Source organism: Vitis vinifera, chromosome 15 (assembly GCF_030704535.1).
Source record: "Vitis vinifera cultivar Pinot Noir 40024 chromosome 15, ASM3070453v1".
In the NCBI taxonomy this organism is placed as follows: domain Eukaryota; kingdom Viridiplantae; phylum Streptophyta; class Magnoliopsida; order Vitales; family Vitaceae; genus Vitis; species Vitis vinifera.
In genome coordinates this window covers 19,095,817-19,115,053 of record NC_081819.1, presented here as the reverse complement: position 1 = coordinate 19,115,053, position 19,237 = coordinate 19,095,817, and the positions used below count along the sequence as shown (strand labels likewise).

Genomic DNA, 19,237 nt, shown 5'->3' with positions numbered 1-19,237 from the left:
GACTTCGAAGACAAATTTGTGCAAAATTTTAAATTTGTAAAAGATAACCGACATTTGCATGTCCTAGTAACTACTAAGCCCGTGTCAATTGTTCCAAGAAGATATGGCAACATATGTTTGATATGATTTCAATTTCTTTATGTAGATGAAGGTTTATGTTTTGTTAGCAAATTAATGGAATTCGTAAGATATAAAAGTATACCAATTACATTGAGATATGATACTTTGATCAAACACATGTTTGTATAATTACTTTAGATATTTTAATCTCTTAGGGAATTATCAAACATTTTAAATCTTCCAGGGACTTGTTTATTTCATTCATAATCATTTATATCAAGTCCTTTAAGGATGGTATATCATGTTGATTATGAATATGATTGAGCCATTATTGAAGCTATATAAGGTCTCTATGGAAACCTTATGCTATACTTTTTGTTTTATCTCAATTATACTTTTATATGATAACCCATTAGTATTCAATAGTTTTTATGTCTTCAGGTGTTAAATTTTAAATCCGTTTACATCCAATAGACTTTACATCTTGGGGGGTTTGAACTACATGTCCAAATACGTTTTGTTTTGCTAACAAGTTGAGTTATTTGAGTCGCTTCTTTCAATTTTAGCTAGTCTTTTATATATCGCCATTCTCTAAACTTTGTAGTTTGGGATCATCGTCGTTTCCTATGATGTTTAGGACAATTTCAAAGGAAAATAGACTTTCAATGATATTATTATTGTAATCCAAATTTTCTCCAATATATAAATAATTTATTGATATATATTTTTTATTTTTCAAGTGCTTATGCCTCTTATTGGGACTATTTGTTTAATTTATGCATTTTTAGGGACAACTTGTGAATTTTCAAAAGCTATTTTTATAATTAATTATAGACTAATCAATCATTCTCATTATTTATTTATTTATTTATTTCGCACATGCATGACCTCTTTGAGAGGGCTAGTTTTTTTGCATGCATATATCTTCCCTTATGCCCTTTCCTGTTTTAGGAAATGTTTTATAAGCCAACAAGTCTTCCGTGTTTTATTCATGTAGATTTATTTCATGCTATATTAGTTCATTGTCTTACCAGAATATATCAATTTATCACACTTTAGGTGTGTTAGATTTATTTGATATGTCATTGATTAATTACCTTTCAAAAACATTAGCTCATATTTGGTTATATAATAATAAAAATATTCAAAGAAATTCCATGTTGTTCTTTTAGAGCCAACTTTCCTTCCCTTACTAATGTGAGAATTATCTCGTCAAAATAATAATTTGCATAGCATGTTATACTACCTTTTAAGGGTACATATATACTAGTCACTACTAAACATGAACATTGTAATGAATTGATGCACCATGTATCATGAATGTCTATAAGTATTTCTCATGTAATAACAAAAAAGTAGTAAGATGGAGGGTTTGTGTCATGATAGATTGATATTATCAATCCACACCATGAGTTTAATTATTATTATTATTGTTATTATATATTTTACTTTATTCTATTTTCAAGTTAGAAGTTGTTTATTGGCAAGAAAAGAGAGACATATCATGTCACCAATAATTGTAAATGGAAAAATAGATAAGTTATTTCTCTATTCTAACTCGTTTTTTTTTTTCTTTTTTAATCATCGGAGGTTTAAATTAGGTGTTAAAACTTTTTCTAAAATCATTAATTAAAAACAATTTTTATGAAAAATGAGGAACAAATTAAAAACAAAATAAAGAGATAACAATAAGAGATATGCAAATTCTTTTATAGTAGCTCGACAAATTGTTTATGTCCACTTTTCTCAAGCTCTTAACCGAGTGAGAGTTTTAGTGTCTTCAAGACTTTTATAGCCAAAGCCTTCAAATTCTTTACACTTGAATTCCAAGGTTTCAATGGACCTTCAAAACCTCTTCAAGTAATCACCTTAAATAAATCTCTCATAAATAGTAGGTAAGAGATGATTTAAAGGTTTCAAACCTAGTAGCAAGTGAAGTTCTCAATATAAGAAGAAATTATGATAGAATTGAAGGTGCACAAAAGGATTGTAAGTTAGGAAACCAATGCACTTGAAGGAGAGCCTTGAATGCAAAAAAGAATATAATATTTTACATTGAAAGAGTATTGAAGATACGATAGGAAAAAAGTTCTTAACGCTATATAAGTATAAACTTTTCTTAACTTTGAAGACACGTTTTAAAGCTGTGAAGGTCATTTGATCCTAGAGCGATTAAGATTTACACAACAACCGTATTGATTATTATATATACATTTATTTTTCATTATCATAGCTTTACACTATATAGAAAGTCCAAGTTGGAACTGAATACTTTAATCACTTGTGTCTTTTTGATATTTGGATGTGTAATCCATCCGGAAAAACCAAACCAGGTCTTCGAATTATATCCCCTTGTAGACCCCCGGAAGCAGGGACCTTTTTTTTGAATTTTAAGTTTTATTTTCCGGGGCTCGACATGATGGGAGAGCTGTGTTTGGGGGCTCTGAAGCTGCAGGGGATGCAGGGCTTTTGGGCGGCAGATGGGATGTGTAGCAGTGGAGCCGAGGATGGCTTGCTGAGGAAGACAAGGTGAGGAGGTTTAAAAAGCAAGAAAAGGGGTTGAAAAAGGGTTCGGTTTTTTTCTTTCTGGAGGCAGCTGCAGAGAGGGAGCCATTAGGAGAAGAACAGAGGGGAGGCGTAGCTGTTTTTAGAGAAGACGAGGGAGGATCTCCAAGTAAGTTTATCATGGTTTTCTAGTCTTTTTCTTATTATCATAATTTATCCATTACTCTTCCTGCTGCTTCTGGGTATTGTTTGATGGCTTGAGTGTGGGTACCTTCATTGTTTGATTTCTATTGATTTTATGGGATGAATGTGGATTTATTGTTATAGTTTTTTTTTTTTTTTTTTTGTCTCTCTTTCCTCTTGGGTTTCGCTAGAAGATGACCTCACTATGTTTCAATTCCACTGTGAAAATGCTTGAGAATTATGTTTTGTTCATATTGACATGGATTTTCCCACCTAGTTAGCAGGCTGACTGTCGACCCATGAAGTGAAGCTTTAACTGAAAATATTTTAGCCTGTTCTCTTTGTGCTCTGTTTTCATGCATTCTTCATTGTCGAGGCCGCTTTTATTCTTGGATCTTGTTCATTATGTGGGCTTTGGGAAGAGAAGTTTAGTTTGAGAGAGGAATTTTGTTGGAGGGAAGAATCAAGTTTGAGAACAGAGAGGGAAACAAGCCGAGAGACATTCTTCAGGGGGGAGTTTCTGTTAGAGAGAGAGGTACGGTGGCTTGGATAATGGGGATTATTAGGGAGGTGCTGCCGAGGGGGGTTTTCAGGAGAGGGAGCAGAGATGGAGAGAGGAGAGATTGAGGAACAGGAGGAGTTTTTTTTTTTCTGGGGAGGATTTCCTGAAGCGTTGCTGCGACAGAGAAAGGATAGCTGGAGCTGGGTGGAAGGGAGGAAAATGGGTAGCAGGTGAAGGGTACTCAAGTGGTTTTCTTTTTAGTTTCCTAGGTTTTTTTTATTTTTATTTTTTTACTTGAAGAATCACCAGGTTATCATGATTGTTTTAGTCAAACTAGTCTTATGGTATTGCGTGAGGGGGCTTTGATGGGTTATTTTCTAGTATTAATGCTAATCATCCATTTATTATTATTATTTTTTTTTAATTCAATCTTTTAACAACTCTTCAAAGTTTTGACTTCCGAATTTAATTTCCTATTTTCGAAATTCCGATTTTCACACTAATTTATTTAATCACTATTATCATCATTTTATTATCTATTTATTTAATTTTAAAATTCAATCTTTAAATAACTCTTCAAAATTCCGTTTTTAAATTTAAATTCCAATTTTCGAAATTTTAATTTTCACATCATTTTGTTTAATCATTATTGTTTTATTTATTTGTTTGTTTATTTTTAAAATTCAACCTTTAAATAATCTTTTAAAATTCTAATTTCTAAATTTAAATTCCACTTTCCGAAATTTTAATTCTCACATTAATTTATTTAATCATCGTTATTTATTCATTTGCTCATTTTTTAAAAATTCAATCTTTAAAATAATCTTTCAAAATTCTAATTTCTAAATTTAAATTCCACTTTCCGAAATTTTAAATTCTCACATCAATTTATTTAAATCATCCTTATTTTATTTATTTATTTGAAATTCTATCATCAAGCAATTGCTCAAAATCCCGATTTCCAAACTCAATTTCCTAACTTCCGGAATTCTAATTTCCATACGTATTTATTCAACCATTATTTTTGTTATTATTATTATTATTACTATTTATTTATTTATTTAGCAATTCCTCAAAATCCCGTTTTCTGAACTCAATTTCCTAATTTCTGGAATTCCAATTTCCATATTTATTTATTTAATCCTTATTATTTTCATTATTATTATTATTTCATTTGTTTATTCTAAAATTCAATTTTAAACAATTCATTAAAATTTCCGACTTTCAAATTTGATTTCTAATTCCAAATCACATTAATCTATTTAATTATTATTATTTTGATTATTTATTTCAAAACTCCATTTTAAATCAAATTCTCTAAAACTTCTGATTTCCGAATTAAATTCCTAATCCCGAAAATTCTCATATTCTCATTAATTTATTTAATCATTAGTATTTTATCTCCATTTTAAATCAATTCTTTAAAACTTCAGATTTACAAATTAAATTCCTAATCCTGAAAATTCCCATATTCACATTAAATTAATCACTAATAGTTTGTTTATTTGTCTTAAAATTCTATCTTAAACAATTCTTTAAAATTTCTGACTTCTAAATCTAATTTCCAAATTCAAAAATTCCAGCATTCTCATTCATTTATTCAATCATTATTTTCGTCCTTATTATTATTATTCCATTTATTTATTTCAAAATTCCATTTTTTAAACATTTTTTTTTGAATCCCAATTTCTGAACTTAATTTCCGATTTCTAAAATTCTAATTTCTTTCAAGTTTGACATCCTAAAATTCCGACTCTTAAATTTAATTCTCAATACTCCAATTTTCAAATAAATTTCAAAAATTCAATTTTCTCTCTAACAGTTTTAATTCTCTTCGAGTTTCAAATAATCTTCGATTTCTCTTGATTTTATATAAGCATGAATGCTATTTTCATAATTCCAGAATAATGGAATCTGTGAGACTAATTCGTGCAAAATATAATGGGCTTTGGTGGGGGCCCCACATATGAGATTTCATGATTGATTGATTTAATTGCCATGCATGAGATCATTATTTAATTGTGTACTAACCCTCCTCTCTTGATAGCGCATGATGGTTCGTTGCCCAGGTATGCACTCATTCCCAATCTGGTTAGTCTTTATGCATTTTACTGACTCTCATATGTGCATGATAGTTTCGGGTATTCATTGATCTCTTAATTAATTGTCATGATTGCTTCATTTTATTAGTAGAGACCCATTTAGGGACTTAGAGGGGTGCTACGGTTCATACCGTACCTTCCTGATAAGTAACCTGACCCCCGGACCCGATCCGGTTTTTCACAGACCACCTTTTCCAAAATAAGGAGTCACACTTAGGGTTTTTCTTTCTTATTTTGTTTACCCTTTAAAAATAAAACAAAAATAAGTGGCGACTCCAAGTCATTTTTCTTAATCAATAAAAATCAAATTTTCAAACAAAAATCGAGCTCGCCATCGAGTGGGAAACGCATGAGCCGAAATGAGGGGTCCACACCCCTCCTTTGACATTTGTCCACCTGATCATTCCAAATTTCCATGTTTCAAATTAGTTCCATCTAACATTTTCATCTATATTTTCTTTAATTTAAAAAAATATAAAACATAATATTATATTTTATTCAAGAATTTAATTTAAAATAAGAAAAAAGAAATTAAGTACCTGTATTTCGTGACCAAATAATGGAGAAAAATAGCCATTTGAAGCTTGGCAAAATGAGCCCCCGCACACAGTCTCACACCTCCACCAAATGCCATGAAATTTTTGGACCCAGCATGCAATTCTTGCCCCTTTTCATTTTGAAAAAAGAAAAAAGAAAAAAAGAAATAGTAATTAAATCCAGGAAATTTTATTCCAAAAAAATGGATAAAATTAGAAATAGTAATTTACCTCCCATCGCCATGGATTGAAAGCAAATGGATCCTTGTACTTGGTAGGATCCAAATGAGGCACTGATGGACAAACCACTACAATCCATCCTTTTGGAATTGTGTATCCTGGAAAAATTTCACAACTTCCTTAATATTAAATAATTGTTTTAATATCACTCAATATCCTTCTGTTTTTTTCCAAAAGAATATCTCCCCTCAGTGTATTGTTACTCAAAATATCCAAGCTTCAATTGCAAAATACTTTTGAAAAAACAATTTTTGAGAACAAAATTCATTATATAATGTTTATAAAATAAAAATCTATTTGAGAATTTAAAATATTTTTAATTTTTTTTATGTTTTAAAATTAACTTTTATATATAATATTTTATTTTTAATCATTCTTCATAATTATATAATTATTTTTTAAAACAACCCTAAAAAAAATGAAAATAACTAAAAAGTATTTTATAAAAACACTTTATTTTCTATTTTTAAGAATATATTTTTTATTTTTTCATTGTTAAACCGTATTTTTCAATTTTTTTTTTTGTTATGGAGAATAGAAAATTGTTTTTAAAAAATAGTTGTTAAGCATGATATTAGGATCTGTTTTTAAAAACAATTTATGTTCTTTAAAAAACAAATTTGACAATCAGAAAACATAAATCAATTTTCTATTATCACAAATAGAAATTTGAGTATTTTTTAAAAAACATCTTTAGTTGTTTTAAATTATTTTAACTTATTTTCTTATGATTATTTGAAAAAATAATTATACAAATATGAAAAATAGAGTATCATATATAAAAAGTTATTTTTTAAAACATATTTAAAAATATAACAAACAAGTTAAAAAACTTTTGTTTTACAAAATATTAGACAACTCAAAAAATATTTTTTTTTCAGAATTATTTTAAAAAACATTTTATCAACAAAGTTTAGATGATAATATTTTCATAAAGGATTCTCAAAAAATAATTTTTAAAAATAGTTTTTAAAAGAGTTTTTAATTGTTTTCAAGAATAAAATTTCACAAATTTTTAAATATTTTTTTATCTTTTCAATTGTTGCTCAAAACATTTTATAAAAAGTAATTGAAAATATCTTAAATTTGTTTAAAATTTACAAGAAAACATACACATCGTTAGGGCGCGCTTCAGCCAGCGCTGTTGAGGCGCGGTTCAGGCGTCACTCCAGCGCCATTAAGGCGCTGTCTCTGGCGAGGTTCAGGGCGCTGCTCTAGGCGTCGTTTCTGACGCCGTTGAGGCACAGACGGTGGGCCACTGAAGGCGCCGCGGGTGCTACGCGGGTGCGCCGCGGGTGCGACGCGGGTGCGACGCGGGTGCGACGCGGGTGCGACGCGGGTGCGCCGCGGGTGCGCCGCGGGTGCGCCGCGGGTGCGCCGCGGGTGCGACGCGGGTGCGCCGCGGGTGCGACGCGGGTGCGCCGCGGGTGCGACGCGGGTGCGCCGCGGGTGCGACGCGGGTGCGACGCGGGTGCGACGCGGGTGCGACGCGGGTGCGACGCGGGTGCGACGCGGGTGCGACGCGGGTGCGCCGCGGGTGCGCCGCGGGTGCGCCGCGGGTGCGACGCGGGTGCGCCGCGGGTGCGACGCGGGTGCGCCGCGGGTGCGACGCGGGTGCGCCGCGGGTGCACCGCGGGTGCGCCTTGGGTGCGACTCTGGTGCACGCTGGTGCGCCTTTGGTGAGTCGCTACTATATACTTTTGTCTAGAAATAATAGGAGAAATACAAAGATCGATATTCTACATTGTCTTCATTCATAATTTCAATAGGATGTTCATTTCTATAGGTATCTTTAAAATTGAACAAATTTGTTCTAGATTTGCTAAAATATAAAATATAATTTATATGAAATCTACTTTCATATGGTAGTATAACATTTGCTCTGTTAGAGCTTTTAATTATGTTTTCATGATTGAATATGGTACCAATATCAACATTGCAAATATCAAATTAAAAAAAAAAAAAACTTTTATCTCAAAGAATTGTGTGAACGGTTGTATAATGCGTAGAACATACATCTTCTTTGTTCACCTTGAATAACATATATAATTTTATAGATGAATAATATTTGAAAAAAGCTTATGGTAAAATAAAAATAATAAATATAATGAAAACATATGATGTATCATCAATTAATAAAAATATTCCCTTCATTTGTTAGAAGATTAATTTTTCAATAGAAATACTAAAAAAATTAATATATATATATATATATATATATATATATATATATATATATATATATATATCAAAGTAAGTAAAATCTAATTTATTACTATCACTAAAATTCATTTTCATCTTTTTTCTTTTACTTTTATTGATATTTGGTAAAAGTTAACAAATATTTGAGTGTATAATAGGTATGTAATTAATTATTTTTCTTACCATACTCATAATAATTCTCAATATTGTTTTACTTTTGGTGATATTGTATGACTTATTTTGTTATGTCAACTTCCATCTTAGTATTAATAATCAAGAAAAGAGATTTGTATTCGCTTCTTGGAATAACAATATAATTGCTTGAGGGAATGAAATTGATCCTTATGTACCTTTAGGCTATAGCAATATACGAAATTTATTTTTTTACATAGCTTTTGGCTATGAGGAAAATAATAAATTATTTTTATATAGTTTTTTGCTACAAGTAAATTTTAAAGTAGTTTTCACGTAACTTTTAGTTGTAATTTGCAAATATTTTATGACTATAAGAATAGTTTTTACATAGTGTCTAGCTATTAGAATAGTTTTTACATAGATTTTGATTATATAGTAATTTGTATGTGACATTTAGCAATGATGACATTAAATGAGGATTGTTGAACATAGCTTATGGCCATGACCAAGCAAAACAATTTGCTTATAGCTTATGGCTATATATAACAAAGTACTAACATAAATATGCGACATTTATTATATATTAATAATCTTGAATTGAGGATAAAAATATTACCTTAAAGTGTAATTTGTGCTCATATCGTGTTATAAAATGAGATAAATGAAATGTAAGATATAAAAAAAGAAAAAGAGAAATATAGAAATACTCTCAAGAATGTATAGATGAGAATTAAGAGAACTAGAAAAAAAGTAGAGATAACTTTTTTTACTTGAATGTGTGTTTCCTTTTCATTTTGAAAGCGTTTTTGAGGCTCACATAAGTTCAAAATTAATATCTCAATTTACTCACCTTAGTGGTGAGTATTAATCGAAGATTCATATTTATAATATTTTAATAGGAGAGGACTTCAAGTTGTGACATTGACCAAGTGCATCTACAACACTTGGAAAATTCTTGTATTTTTACTAGACTTATTTATTTTTCGAATAGACAACACCTTAATTCATAATTTTAATATTACATATAAATTATGATGATAAAACTTTCGTTTACAATAAAAATATAAAACACGAAACAAACTGTCTAATAATTAAACGATCATTGATACTAATCCCCATTATTCATAAGTCTATTGCTTCTTTGAGGACGAAATGCTTGTTTTGATCACTTATATTTTGCTGAGATTTGGATGTGAAGCCCATCTGGAAACACCAAACCAGGCTTTCGAATGATATCCCCTCCACGAATTTTTTTCCACCTGAAGCAATAAAATTCATTTATTTGATTTTACAAAGTTATATATATATATATATATATATATATATATATATATATATATATATATATATATATATATATATATATATAAATAAGAAGCTTGTATTGTTTGACTTTTCAATTGGAAAATCAAAAATGAAAATAGTTTGTTTCAAGTACATTACATTTTTTAAAGGATATTTTTAATATTTTCTGAAAGTAAATTTATTTTCAAAGACAAAAAATAATTCTATAAAAAAAAATCAAAGTATGTATTATTATTGAAGAGAAATGGAAGTGTTTACCTGTATTTGGTGACCAAATAATGGAGGAAAACAGCGACTTGAACCTTGGCGAAGTGAGCTCCAGCACAAAGCCTCGAACCCCCACCGAAAGCTACGAAATTCTTAGACCCAGCATGTAATTCTTGCCCCTTTCAGTTTTTTTTCAGTTCATCAAACGAATCCAAGTGAGTAACTGAGAAAATCCAACTCCAAAGAAAATAAAATGCAAGAAAATCAGGTACCTCCCATCGCCATGGATCAAAAGCAAGTGGGTCATTGTACTTAGCAGGATTCAAATGAACCGCTGATGGACACACCATCACTGTGGATCCTGCTGGAATTGTAGTTCCTGGAAAACAAAATTCACAATTTCAATCAACGCTCTTCTGTTGCCAATTTTTATTTACAGTGGGTTTATACATAAGAGTGAATCAGACATTAATCTCTTTTAAGCTCCTATTTGAATTGACTACTGAGAAGTTATTTTTTTTTTAAAAAAATATTTAATAGGAACTTCTATGTCTGTTTGACTAATGTAAAAATTTTATTTTTATTTACGTCAGTCGTTATTTTATATTTAATCAATTTTTTAACGTACCAATATTACCTTTTAAAAATTGTGACTTGGGATATGAAGTAAGAAATTTATTTGAGTATGCCAACTAAGTAGCACCCAAGTGTTATTTTGAACTTACCCTTCATCTCAATATCTTTTGTTACTCCTCTAAAAATTCCGGGGACGATGTTTCCCAACCTAAGAGTTTCATTTATAACCTGAAAAATAAAGAGAAATGACAAGGTCATCAATATAACTAACATAAGAAACATATTTGTCTATATATATATATATATAGAGAGAGAGAGAGAGAGAGAGTATGAAAGAGTTGACTCAACTCACCATATGTGTAAAAGTCATGGATTTGTATTCTGTCCATGTAATTCCCAATTCCTCATTTTTTCGATTTTTCAGAATTTCCTCGTGCTCTTTCTACAAAGGGTCATATAATCTATGAAGTCATGTATTATCCTTTTTAAGATTGAAAAGAAAGAAAATTAGGGTTTAGGTGATGGATGACAAACCGTTAATTCTACAACAACTGAGGGATGATCACTGAGAAACTTCATGACTAATGTAATGGCTTCAGAAGTAGTCTCATAACTAGCAAAGAGAAGCAGAAAGACTAGGTCTACGATAATTGCTTCATTTAGAATTGTATCTTTGCTCTTTGCTTCCTCTAGTAAAAAATCCAGAAAATCATGGCATAGCTTCTGTGATGATTTTCTCTCATTGATCACATTATTAATCACCTTTATAGCATTTTCACGTCCCTAATTCAAATAGAAAGATCAAGATTTAGTATAATGTAGAGAAATATTAATTTGTTGTAACAACTTGCTACTAATTGTGTAAATATTATTCAATTTTAAAATAGATCTATATGGTTAAAAATAATCTATACATATATAGTTTTAAGAATTTTTTTTAATATATCCTCGTTGTATGTCACAGAATTGTTAGGCCAAATAAACAAACATCTATTATGAGATCAAATAAACTTTCATGTTAGTGTTGGGGATCAACTCTGATACCATAAAGTGTTTGTCTATTTTACTTTTCAATCCTATAAGATACAACAATGACGTTGTGTCAACATGTGGGGTGATTGTGATATTTTACAAAATGTTCTTGTAATTTTATGATACTTGTATATATATATAATTACGTACCTTTAAACATGCATGGAATGCAGTTCCCGGGATGTTTAGGGGAAATGATATAAGGCCATCAAGAAAAGCTTTGTAGCTCTCTCTAAGTTTCTTCGATGCCTTAGCTTCCTCGTAGCCAAACAATTTCTTAGCAAAATACTCGAACACCATCTGTCCGGAAACAAAAATTTCTCATAGTTATCAGAAATATAATTAAATGCAGGATCAATGTGTTCGAGTATTGGACTGGATGAAATTTGCCCATTGAGAAGGCCGGTTTTGATATAAGAAAATCTATTAATGGGTCACTTACGTTAGCAGATTCTTCTTTCACATCAAAACTGGCGTAGCTACTACATGATGTTAGATTAATTTTTGTAATTAATCTATAATTTGGGCCACACATGTAAATAATTAAAATGTGTGTGCTATCATTTAATTAAGCCTAAATATAGTGATCTAATTAATAATTGATTAATTGGCTTAAGGGTATAATTGTCATGAGATTATTGTGTAGATACCATTAGACAATTATTATTTCTATGAGGGGCAGAAATATAATTGTGATAAAATTAAAACTGCCCTAGCGGTTTATAAATAGGGTTATGGTCCCCATTCTACGACTACGCATTCCAATTTCTGAAAATCCTCTCAGAGAGAAATTGACACAGAATCTAGTGGCTAGAATTGGAAGACCATCTCAAAGGGTTTTTTTTTTTCCTATAAGGTTTCTCCTTCAATGGATTCAGGCATGCTTCCGCTATTATTTTTTTTACTCATTGTTTTTAATCAGGAGATTCCAGTATATATAAATTAGGGTATTCACCTTGTTAAATATTTCAGTACATATGTAGTTAGGGTATTCACCCTGTTAAATATTCCAGTACATATGTAGTTAGGGTATTCACCCTATTAAATATTCCAGTACATATGTAGTTAGGGTATTCACCCTGTTAACTATTCCAGTATATATGAAATCAGGGTATTCATATTTGGTTGATTTTAACAAGACTATTCCAGTATATATGAAATCAGGGTATTCATCTTGGTTGAATACTAACAAGTGGTATCAGAGCCTACTCCTTGATTAATTCTTTGAGTTATTATTTTAATATATGTCAATGGATTAAGATTTATGAAATATTGAGTTGATAAATTTTTATTATTATTATTACTATTATTATTATTATTATTATTATTATTTAATAGCATTTTATGATATTAATATTTAAGTTATTGATCTAGCATTTTAAATAGGCTAATTAAAGCGGAAAATCACCAAAGTGACATCTTTCGTGTAGATTAGCCTGTTCGGGGTGTTAGATATTTGTGTGTATGTGATTCATGCGGGTATTGACTGGCCCAAAGGAAAGTTAATATTTGGTCAAATTGCATACATACTTGTGGTGATAAATATGTGATGATTATAAAGGTAACTTAATGTGAATAATAAATCAATCCAAAGATAGATTTATTATTTGACATAACTTATCATCAATGTTTGATCACTACAACAAGAGTACCACTTACAGTTAATATTACTGTCCAAAGACTTGATATTAATGTTGTGCTAGGTGTCTTGAAATGTCATAATTTGCTTTTAAATTTAAAGATTATGTGTTTAATTGCTTATTTTATGTGAGCATGATGGTTTATTTGATTCATTTTATTTTGTTCTGGATTCAGCTTTTATATCAACTACTTCTATATCTGCCAACATCAATAATGTCCCTATGTTAAATGGGACTAATTTTAAGGACTGGAAAGAGAATATGATGATTCTCTTAGGCTGCATGGATATAGACTTGGCCTTGAGAATGCCCAAACCCGATGAACTCAATGAGCAAAGTACTCAAGAGGATGAGGTTTATTGGGGTAAGTGGGAACGTTCAAATAGGCTAAGTCTTATGATCATGAAGCGCGGCATTCCAGAAGCTTTCAGGGGTGCGGTAACCGATGAGGTTACTAATGCCAGTGACTTCCTTGCGGAAATTCAGAAACGTTTTGCCAAAAACGATAAGGCTGAAACGAGTACGCTTTTAGCAAGCTTGATTTCAATGAAGTATAAAGGCAAGGGTAATGTTCGGGAGTACATCATGGAGATGTCTCATCTTGCTTCAAAACTTAAGGCTTTGAAACTCGAGTTATCTGATGATTTACTCGTGCATTTGGTTCTCATCTCTCTTCCTGCACAATTTAATCAATTCAAGGTCAGTTATAACTGTCAAAAGGATAGATGGACTCTTAATGAGCTCATTTCATTCTGTGTGCAAGAGGAAGAGAGATTGAAGCAAGACAAGACCGAAAGTGCTCATCTGGCTAGCACTTCGAAGGATAAGGGCAAACGAAAGAATAAGGATAATAAGGTTGCTGCTTCTAATGGTCCAGAACAAAAGAAACAGAAAGTTGAGGTAACATGTTTCTTCTGTAATAAGCCTGGACATACTAAGAAGGAATGTACCAAGTATGCTGCTTGGCGTGTTAAGAAAGGTATGTTTCTTACTTTGGTCTGTTCTGAAGTTAATTTAGCTTCAGTATCTAGAAACACATGGTGGTTAGATTCTGGTGCTACTACTCACATTTGTGTTTTCATGCAGGGTTGCCTGAGTTACCGAAAACCAAGTGATGCTGAAAGATGCATCTATGTCGGAGACGGTCAGTCGGTAGAAGTAGAGGCAATAGGGCACTTTAGATTATTATTGAAATCTGGTTATTTTTTGGATTTAATAGATACTTTTATTGTACCGTCTTTCAGACGGAATTTAATTTCAGTTTCTGTTTTGGACAAATCAGGTTATTGTTGTTCATTTGGAAACAATAAATTTACATTATCTATTAATTCAAATGCTGTAGGAACCGGTTTACTTAATGTTTATGATAATCTATATTTGTTGGAAACTGTTCCGTCCTATAATGAAACCTTGCATGTGGAATCACGAGGTACAAAACGTAAATTGAATAAAGATAATTCGGCCTCATTGTGGCACAAACGCCTAGGTCATATCTCTAAATCTAGAGTTGAGCGACTTGTGTCCGATGGGATTTTGGATTCACTTGACTTTTCAGATTTTGATATTTGTGTTGAGTGTATTAAAGGAAAACAGACCAAAACAAAGAAATTAGGTGCCAATAGAGCTACAGACGTCTTAGAATTAATTCATACAGATATCTGTGGACCATACCCTACGGCATCTTGGAATGGTCAACAGTACTTTATAACATTCATAGACGACTATTCAAGATATGGCTACCTATTTCTTATACATGAGAAATCACAATCATTGGACGTGTTCAAAACATTTAAAGCAGAAGTTGAGTTACAACTCAACAAAAGAATAAAGAGCGTCAGATCTGACCGTGGTGGTGAATACTATGGTAGATATGACGGATCAGGTGAACAACGTCCAGGACCATTTGCTAAATACCTAGAGGAATGTGGGATCGTCCCTCAATACACCATGCCAGGATCACCTAGCATGAATGGTGTAGCAGAAAGACGAAACCGAACCCTTAAGGACATGGTAAGGAGTATGATTAGTCATTCTACTTTACCCGAAAAACTCTGGGGTGAAGCACTCAAAACGGCAGCTTATATCCTAAATCGGGTGCCAACTAAAGCGGCTGCTAAAACGCCTTATGAGCTTTGGACGGGTCGAAAGCCCAGTTTAAAGCATTTTCATATTTGGGGATGTCCAGCTGAAGCGAGACCTTATAAGCCTCATGAAAAGAAATTGGACTCTAAAACAGTTAGCAGCTACTTTATTGGCTATGCAAAGCGATCAAGGGGTTTTAAATTTTATGATCCTGCTATTAGGTCAATTTTTGAGACGGGAACTGCAACATTTTTTGAGGATGTTGAGTTTGGGGGGAGAAATCAGGCTAGGAATATTGTCTTTGAGGAGGAAGAGGGATCTACTATTGCTTTTGATAATGTACAGGTTTCACTACCTATCATTGATCAAGAAGTAAATTTGGATCCTCAACCAACAGACAATATTGTTCAACCCTTAATTGCAAATGAGGACATTGCTCCTGAAGAACAAACTCAACAACCTCAAGAAAATATGCCATTAAGGAGATCCACTAGAGAGAGGAGAAATGCAATTTCGGACGATTATATCGTATATCTCCAGGAACGTGAGGTAGAAAGTGGAATGATGGAAGATGATCCAATCAACTTCCAGCAAGCCATGAAAAGTTCCAACTCTCAGAAATGGATTGAAGCCATGAATGAAGAGTACAAATCTATGCAAGACAATAAAGTTTGGGAACTTGTCCCATTACCAGTTGGTACGAAGCCCATTGGTTGTAAATGGATATTTAAAACCAAGCGGGATTCAAATGGTAATGTAGAAAGATATAAAGCACGTCTTGTAGCTAAAGGCTTTACTCAAAAAGAAGGAATTGACTTCAAAGAGACCTTCTCTCCAGTTTCTACGAAGGACTCTTTCAGGATAATCATGGCACTAGTTGCACATTATGATCTTGAGTTGCATCAAATGGATATTAAAACAGCGTTTCTCAATGGTGACATTGATGAAACAATTTATATGGTACAACCAGAAAATTTTGTGTCCGAAGACTCAAAGAATATGGTTTATAAATTAACTAAATCCATTTATGGACTCAAGCAAGCTTCTCGTCAGTGGTACTTTAAGTTTCATCAAATTATTGTCTCATATGGTTTTGAGGCAAATCTTATGGATGAATGTGTGTATCACAAATTCAGTGGGAGTAAGTATATTTTCCTGGTTTTATATGTCGATGACATATTGCTAGCCACAAATGATATTAGCATATTGCACGACACCAAGAGATTTTTATCAAAACATTTTGAGATGAAAGATCTTGGTGATGCCTCCTTTGTCTTAGGAATCCAGATACACCGAGATCGTTCTAGGGGTATTTTAGGATTGTCACAAAGGACCTATATTGATAAAGTCCTCCAAAGGTATGGCATGCAAAATAGCAAACCAGGTGATACCCCTGTCGCTAAAGGAGACAAATTCAGTCTTAATCAATGCCCTAAAAATAGTTTAGAAAGTCAAGAAATGCAGAAGATTCCTTACGCTTCGGCTGTGGGGAGTCTAATGTATGCTCAGGTATGTACACGTCCGGATATTGCGTACATTGTTGGCATGTTAGGCAGATATCTAAGTAACCCTGGAATGGATCATTGGAGAGCAGCCAAGAGGGTTATGAGATATTTACAGAGAACAAAAGAGTACATGCTTACATATAGGAGATTGGATCAATTAGAGTTGATTGGGTATTCCGACTCCGACTTTGCTGGATGCCAAGACAGTAGAAGATCCACATCAGGCTATATTTATCTGTTGGCTGGTGGAGCAATTTCATGGAGGTCTGCCAAACAGACACTCGTAACTTCATCCACCATGGAAGCAGAGTTTGTAGCATGTTATGAGGCATCCAATCAAGGAATATGGCTACGAAATTTTGTCACTGGGCTGCGTGTTCTGGATGGTATTGAAAGACCACTGAAGATATTTTGTGTCAATAAATCAGCAGTTTTATATTCCAATAACAACAGGAGTTCTACAAAATCAAAATACATTGATATCAAGTTCCTAGTTGTAAAAGAAAAGGTACAGAGTGGACAGATATCCATAGAGCATATTGGAACAAACTCCATGATAGCGGATCCGCTTACAAAGGGATTACCACCCAAGGTCTTTCATGAGCACACTGCTCATATGGGTGTTGTCTCATTTGAGGATATCCAAATTTAATGGGAGTTTGTATTATTCATTGTATATTGCTCTATGTTATGTTTAGACTTTATCTATACATTTGGATTGTGTTCTGCAGAAATAAAGTATTCATTTTATTGCACTCTGTTAAATTATGCTAAAGATTTGATCTCAATAAAGTTAAGTTGGACCAGTTGGAAATAGGCATGAATAGATCACATTGCATGTAATTTCCATGCTATGCACTCATGATTGATCTATGTCATTTAGCTGTGCAGATATATGTGACCATTGATTGGTCTAGTAACGATTGATGTAACAAAGGCCACCTTGATCCTATGTCAGTATAGTTAATGGACGAGATTGTTCGGATATACCCTAAGGACATGATAGCAAATTTTGAGCTCATAAGGTTAAGCACATTTATTTGATTACATATGCATGTGGCCCAGTGGGAGATTGTTAGATTAATTTTTGTAATTAATCTATAATTTGGGCCACACATGTAAATAATTAAAATGTGTGTGCTATCATTTAATTAAGCCTAAATATAGTGATCTAATTAATAATTGATTAATTGGCTTAAGGGTATAATTGTCATGAGATTATTGTGTAGATACCATTAGACAATTATTATTTCTATGAGGGGCAGAAATATAATTGTGATAAAATTAAAACTGCCCTAGCGGTTTATAAATAGGGTTATGGTCCCCATTCTACGATTACGCATTCCAATTTCTGAAAATCCTCTCAGAGAGAAATTGACACAGAATCTAGTGGCTAGAATTGGAAGACCATCTCAAAGGGTTTTTTTTTTTCCTATAAGGTTTCTCCTTCAATGGATTCAGGTATGCTTCCGCTATTATTTTTTTTACTCATTGTTTTTAATCAGGAGATTCCAGTATATATAAATTAGGGTATTCACCTTGTTAAATATTTCAGTACATATGTAGTTAGGGTATTCACCCTGTTAAATATTCCAGTACATATGTAGTTAGGGTATTCACCCTATTAAATATTCCAGTACATATGTAGTTAGGGTATTCACCCTGTTAACTATTCCAGTATATATGAAATCAGGGTATTCATATTTGGTTGATTTTAACAAGACTATTCCAGTATATATGAAATCAGGGTATTCATCTTGGTTGAATACTAACACATGAATGTAGATATTTGCGAGTTACAGCGTCCATTTCATGCAGTAATACTTCCTTGAGGCTTTCCGGGCCAATCATGGACAGTGTCAAGTTTTTAAGGTACTTGTGAAAGACGCCATGGTACGCTAATAAGCTTTGTTCTCCCATAATCTTGAGAGCACTTTCCGTGTAAGAGCAGTAGACTGACTTCCCTTCTTCTTTAAAGATATACTGATTAAGCTCTGAATCTCCAGATACAACCACCAGATTCCCAACCAAGCTAGTTTTAAACACCGACCCGTATCTGAAATTAAGAGAAAATAGGATATATATAAAAGAATAATATATAGTTAGTTTGTGCTTCTAAGACAAATTATTCCCAGGATAAACTCATGCTGTCTTACTTGGTCATTCTCTTGCTAATGAAAGGAGGGATGCCGTAGAAAGAGTGAGGGGAGAAGAACTGGATCGTCTCTCCAATGATTGGCAAGCCCATTGAACCACGTGGCAATCTTCCCTTGCACTTGGGGTTCAACCACTTCTGCAGCCATTGGCTTATCAGAATAACAAGGAAAGCGATAAGGCAAATAACAAGCACCCACATTCTCCAATTAATCAATTGCTTGGAAAGGTTATAAGTTTGAAAAGAAAGGAGAAGGGGGACTTATATAGA

At 32.5% G+C, this 19,237-nt stretch overlaps 1 protein-coding gene across 1 annotated transcript; it reads right to left on the bottom strand.

Moving 5' to 3' along the window:
• Positions 1–9,425: 9,425 nt before the first annotated feature.
• Positions 9,426–19,205, bottom strand: LOC100264301 (cytochrome P450 87A3). The gene is made up of 10 exons (XM_059743212.1): positions 18,969–19,205; positions 18,592–18,868; positions 12,028–12,075; positions 11,736–11,885; positions 11,088–11,336; positions 10,906–10,995; positions 10,703–10,781; positions 10,250–10,356; positions 10,029–10,156; positions 9,426–9,724 (listed from the first exon to the last, which is right to left on the bottom strand). The coding sequence occupies exons 1-10, from the start codon at positions 19,166–19,168 to the stop codon at positions 9,631–9,633; spliced, it is 1,422 nt and encodes a 473-aa protein (XP_059599195.1). The 5' UTR covers positions 19,169–19,205; the 3' UTR covers positions 9,426–9,630.
• Between the last annotated feature and the right edge of the window lie 32 nt (positions 19,206–19,237).

Coding starts and splice junctions, on each gene's coding strand:
- LOC100264301 (XM_059743212.1), bottom strand. CDS start 19,168: ATGTGGGTGCTTGTTATTTGCCTTATCGCTTTCCTTGTTATTCTGATA. Junction 18,869..18,968: donor ATTAGCAAGAGAATGACCAA/GTAAGACAGCAT, acceptor TCTTAATTTCAG/ATACGGGTCGGTGTTTAAAA. Junction 10,357..10,702: donor AAAAGATATTGAGATGAAGG/GTAAGTTCAAAA, acceptor TTTGTTTTCCAG/GAACTACAATTCCAGCAGGA.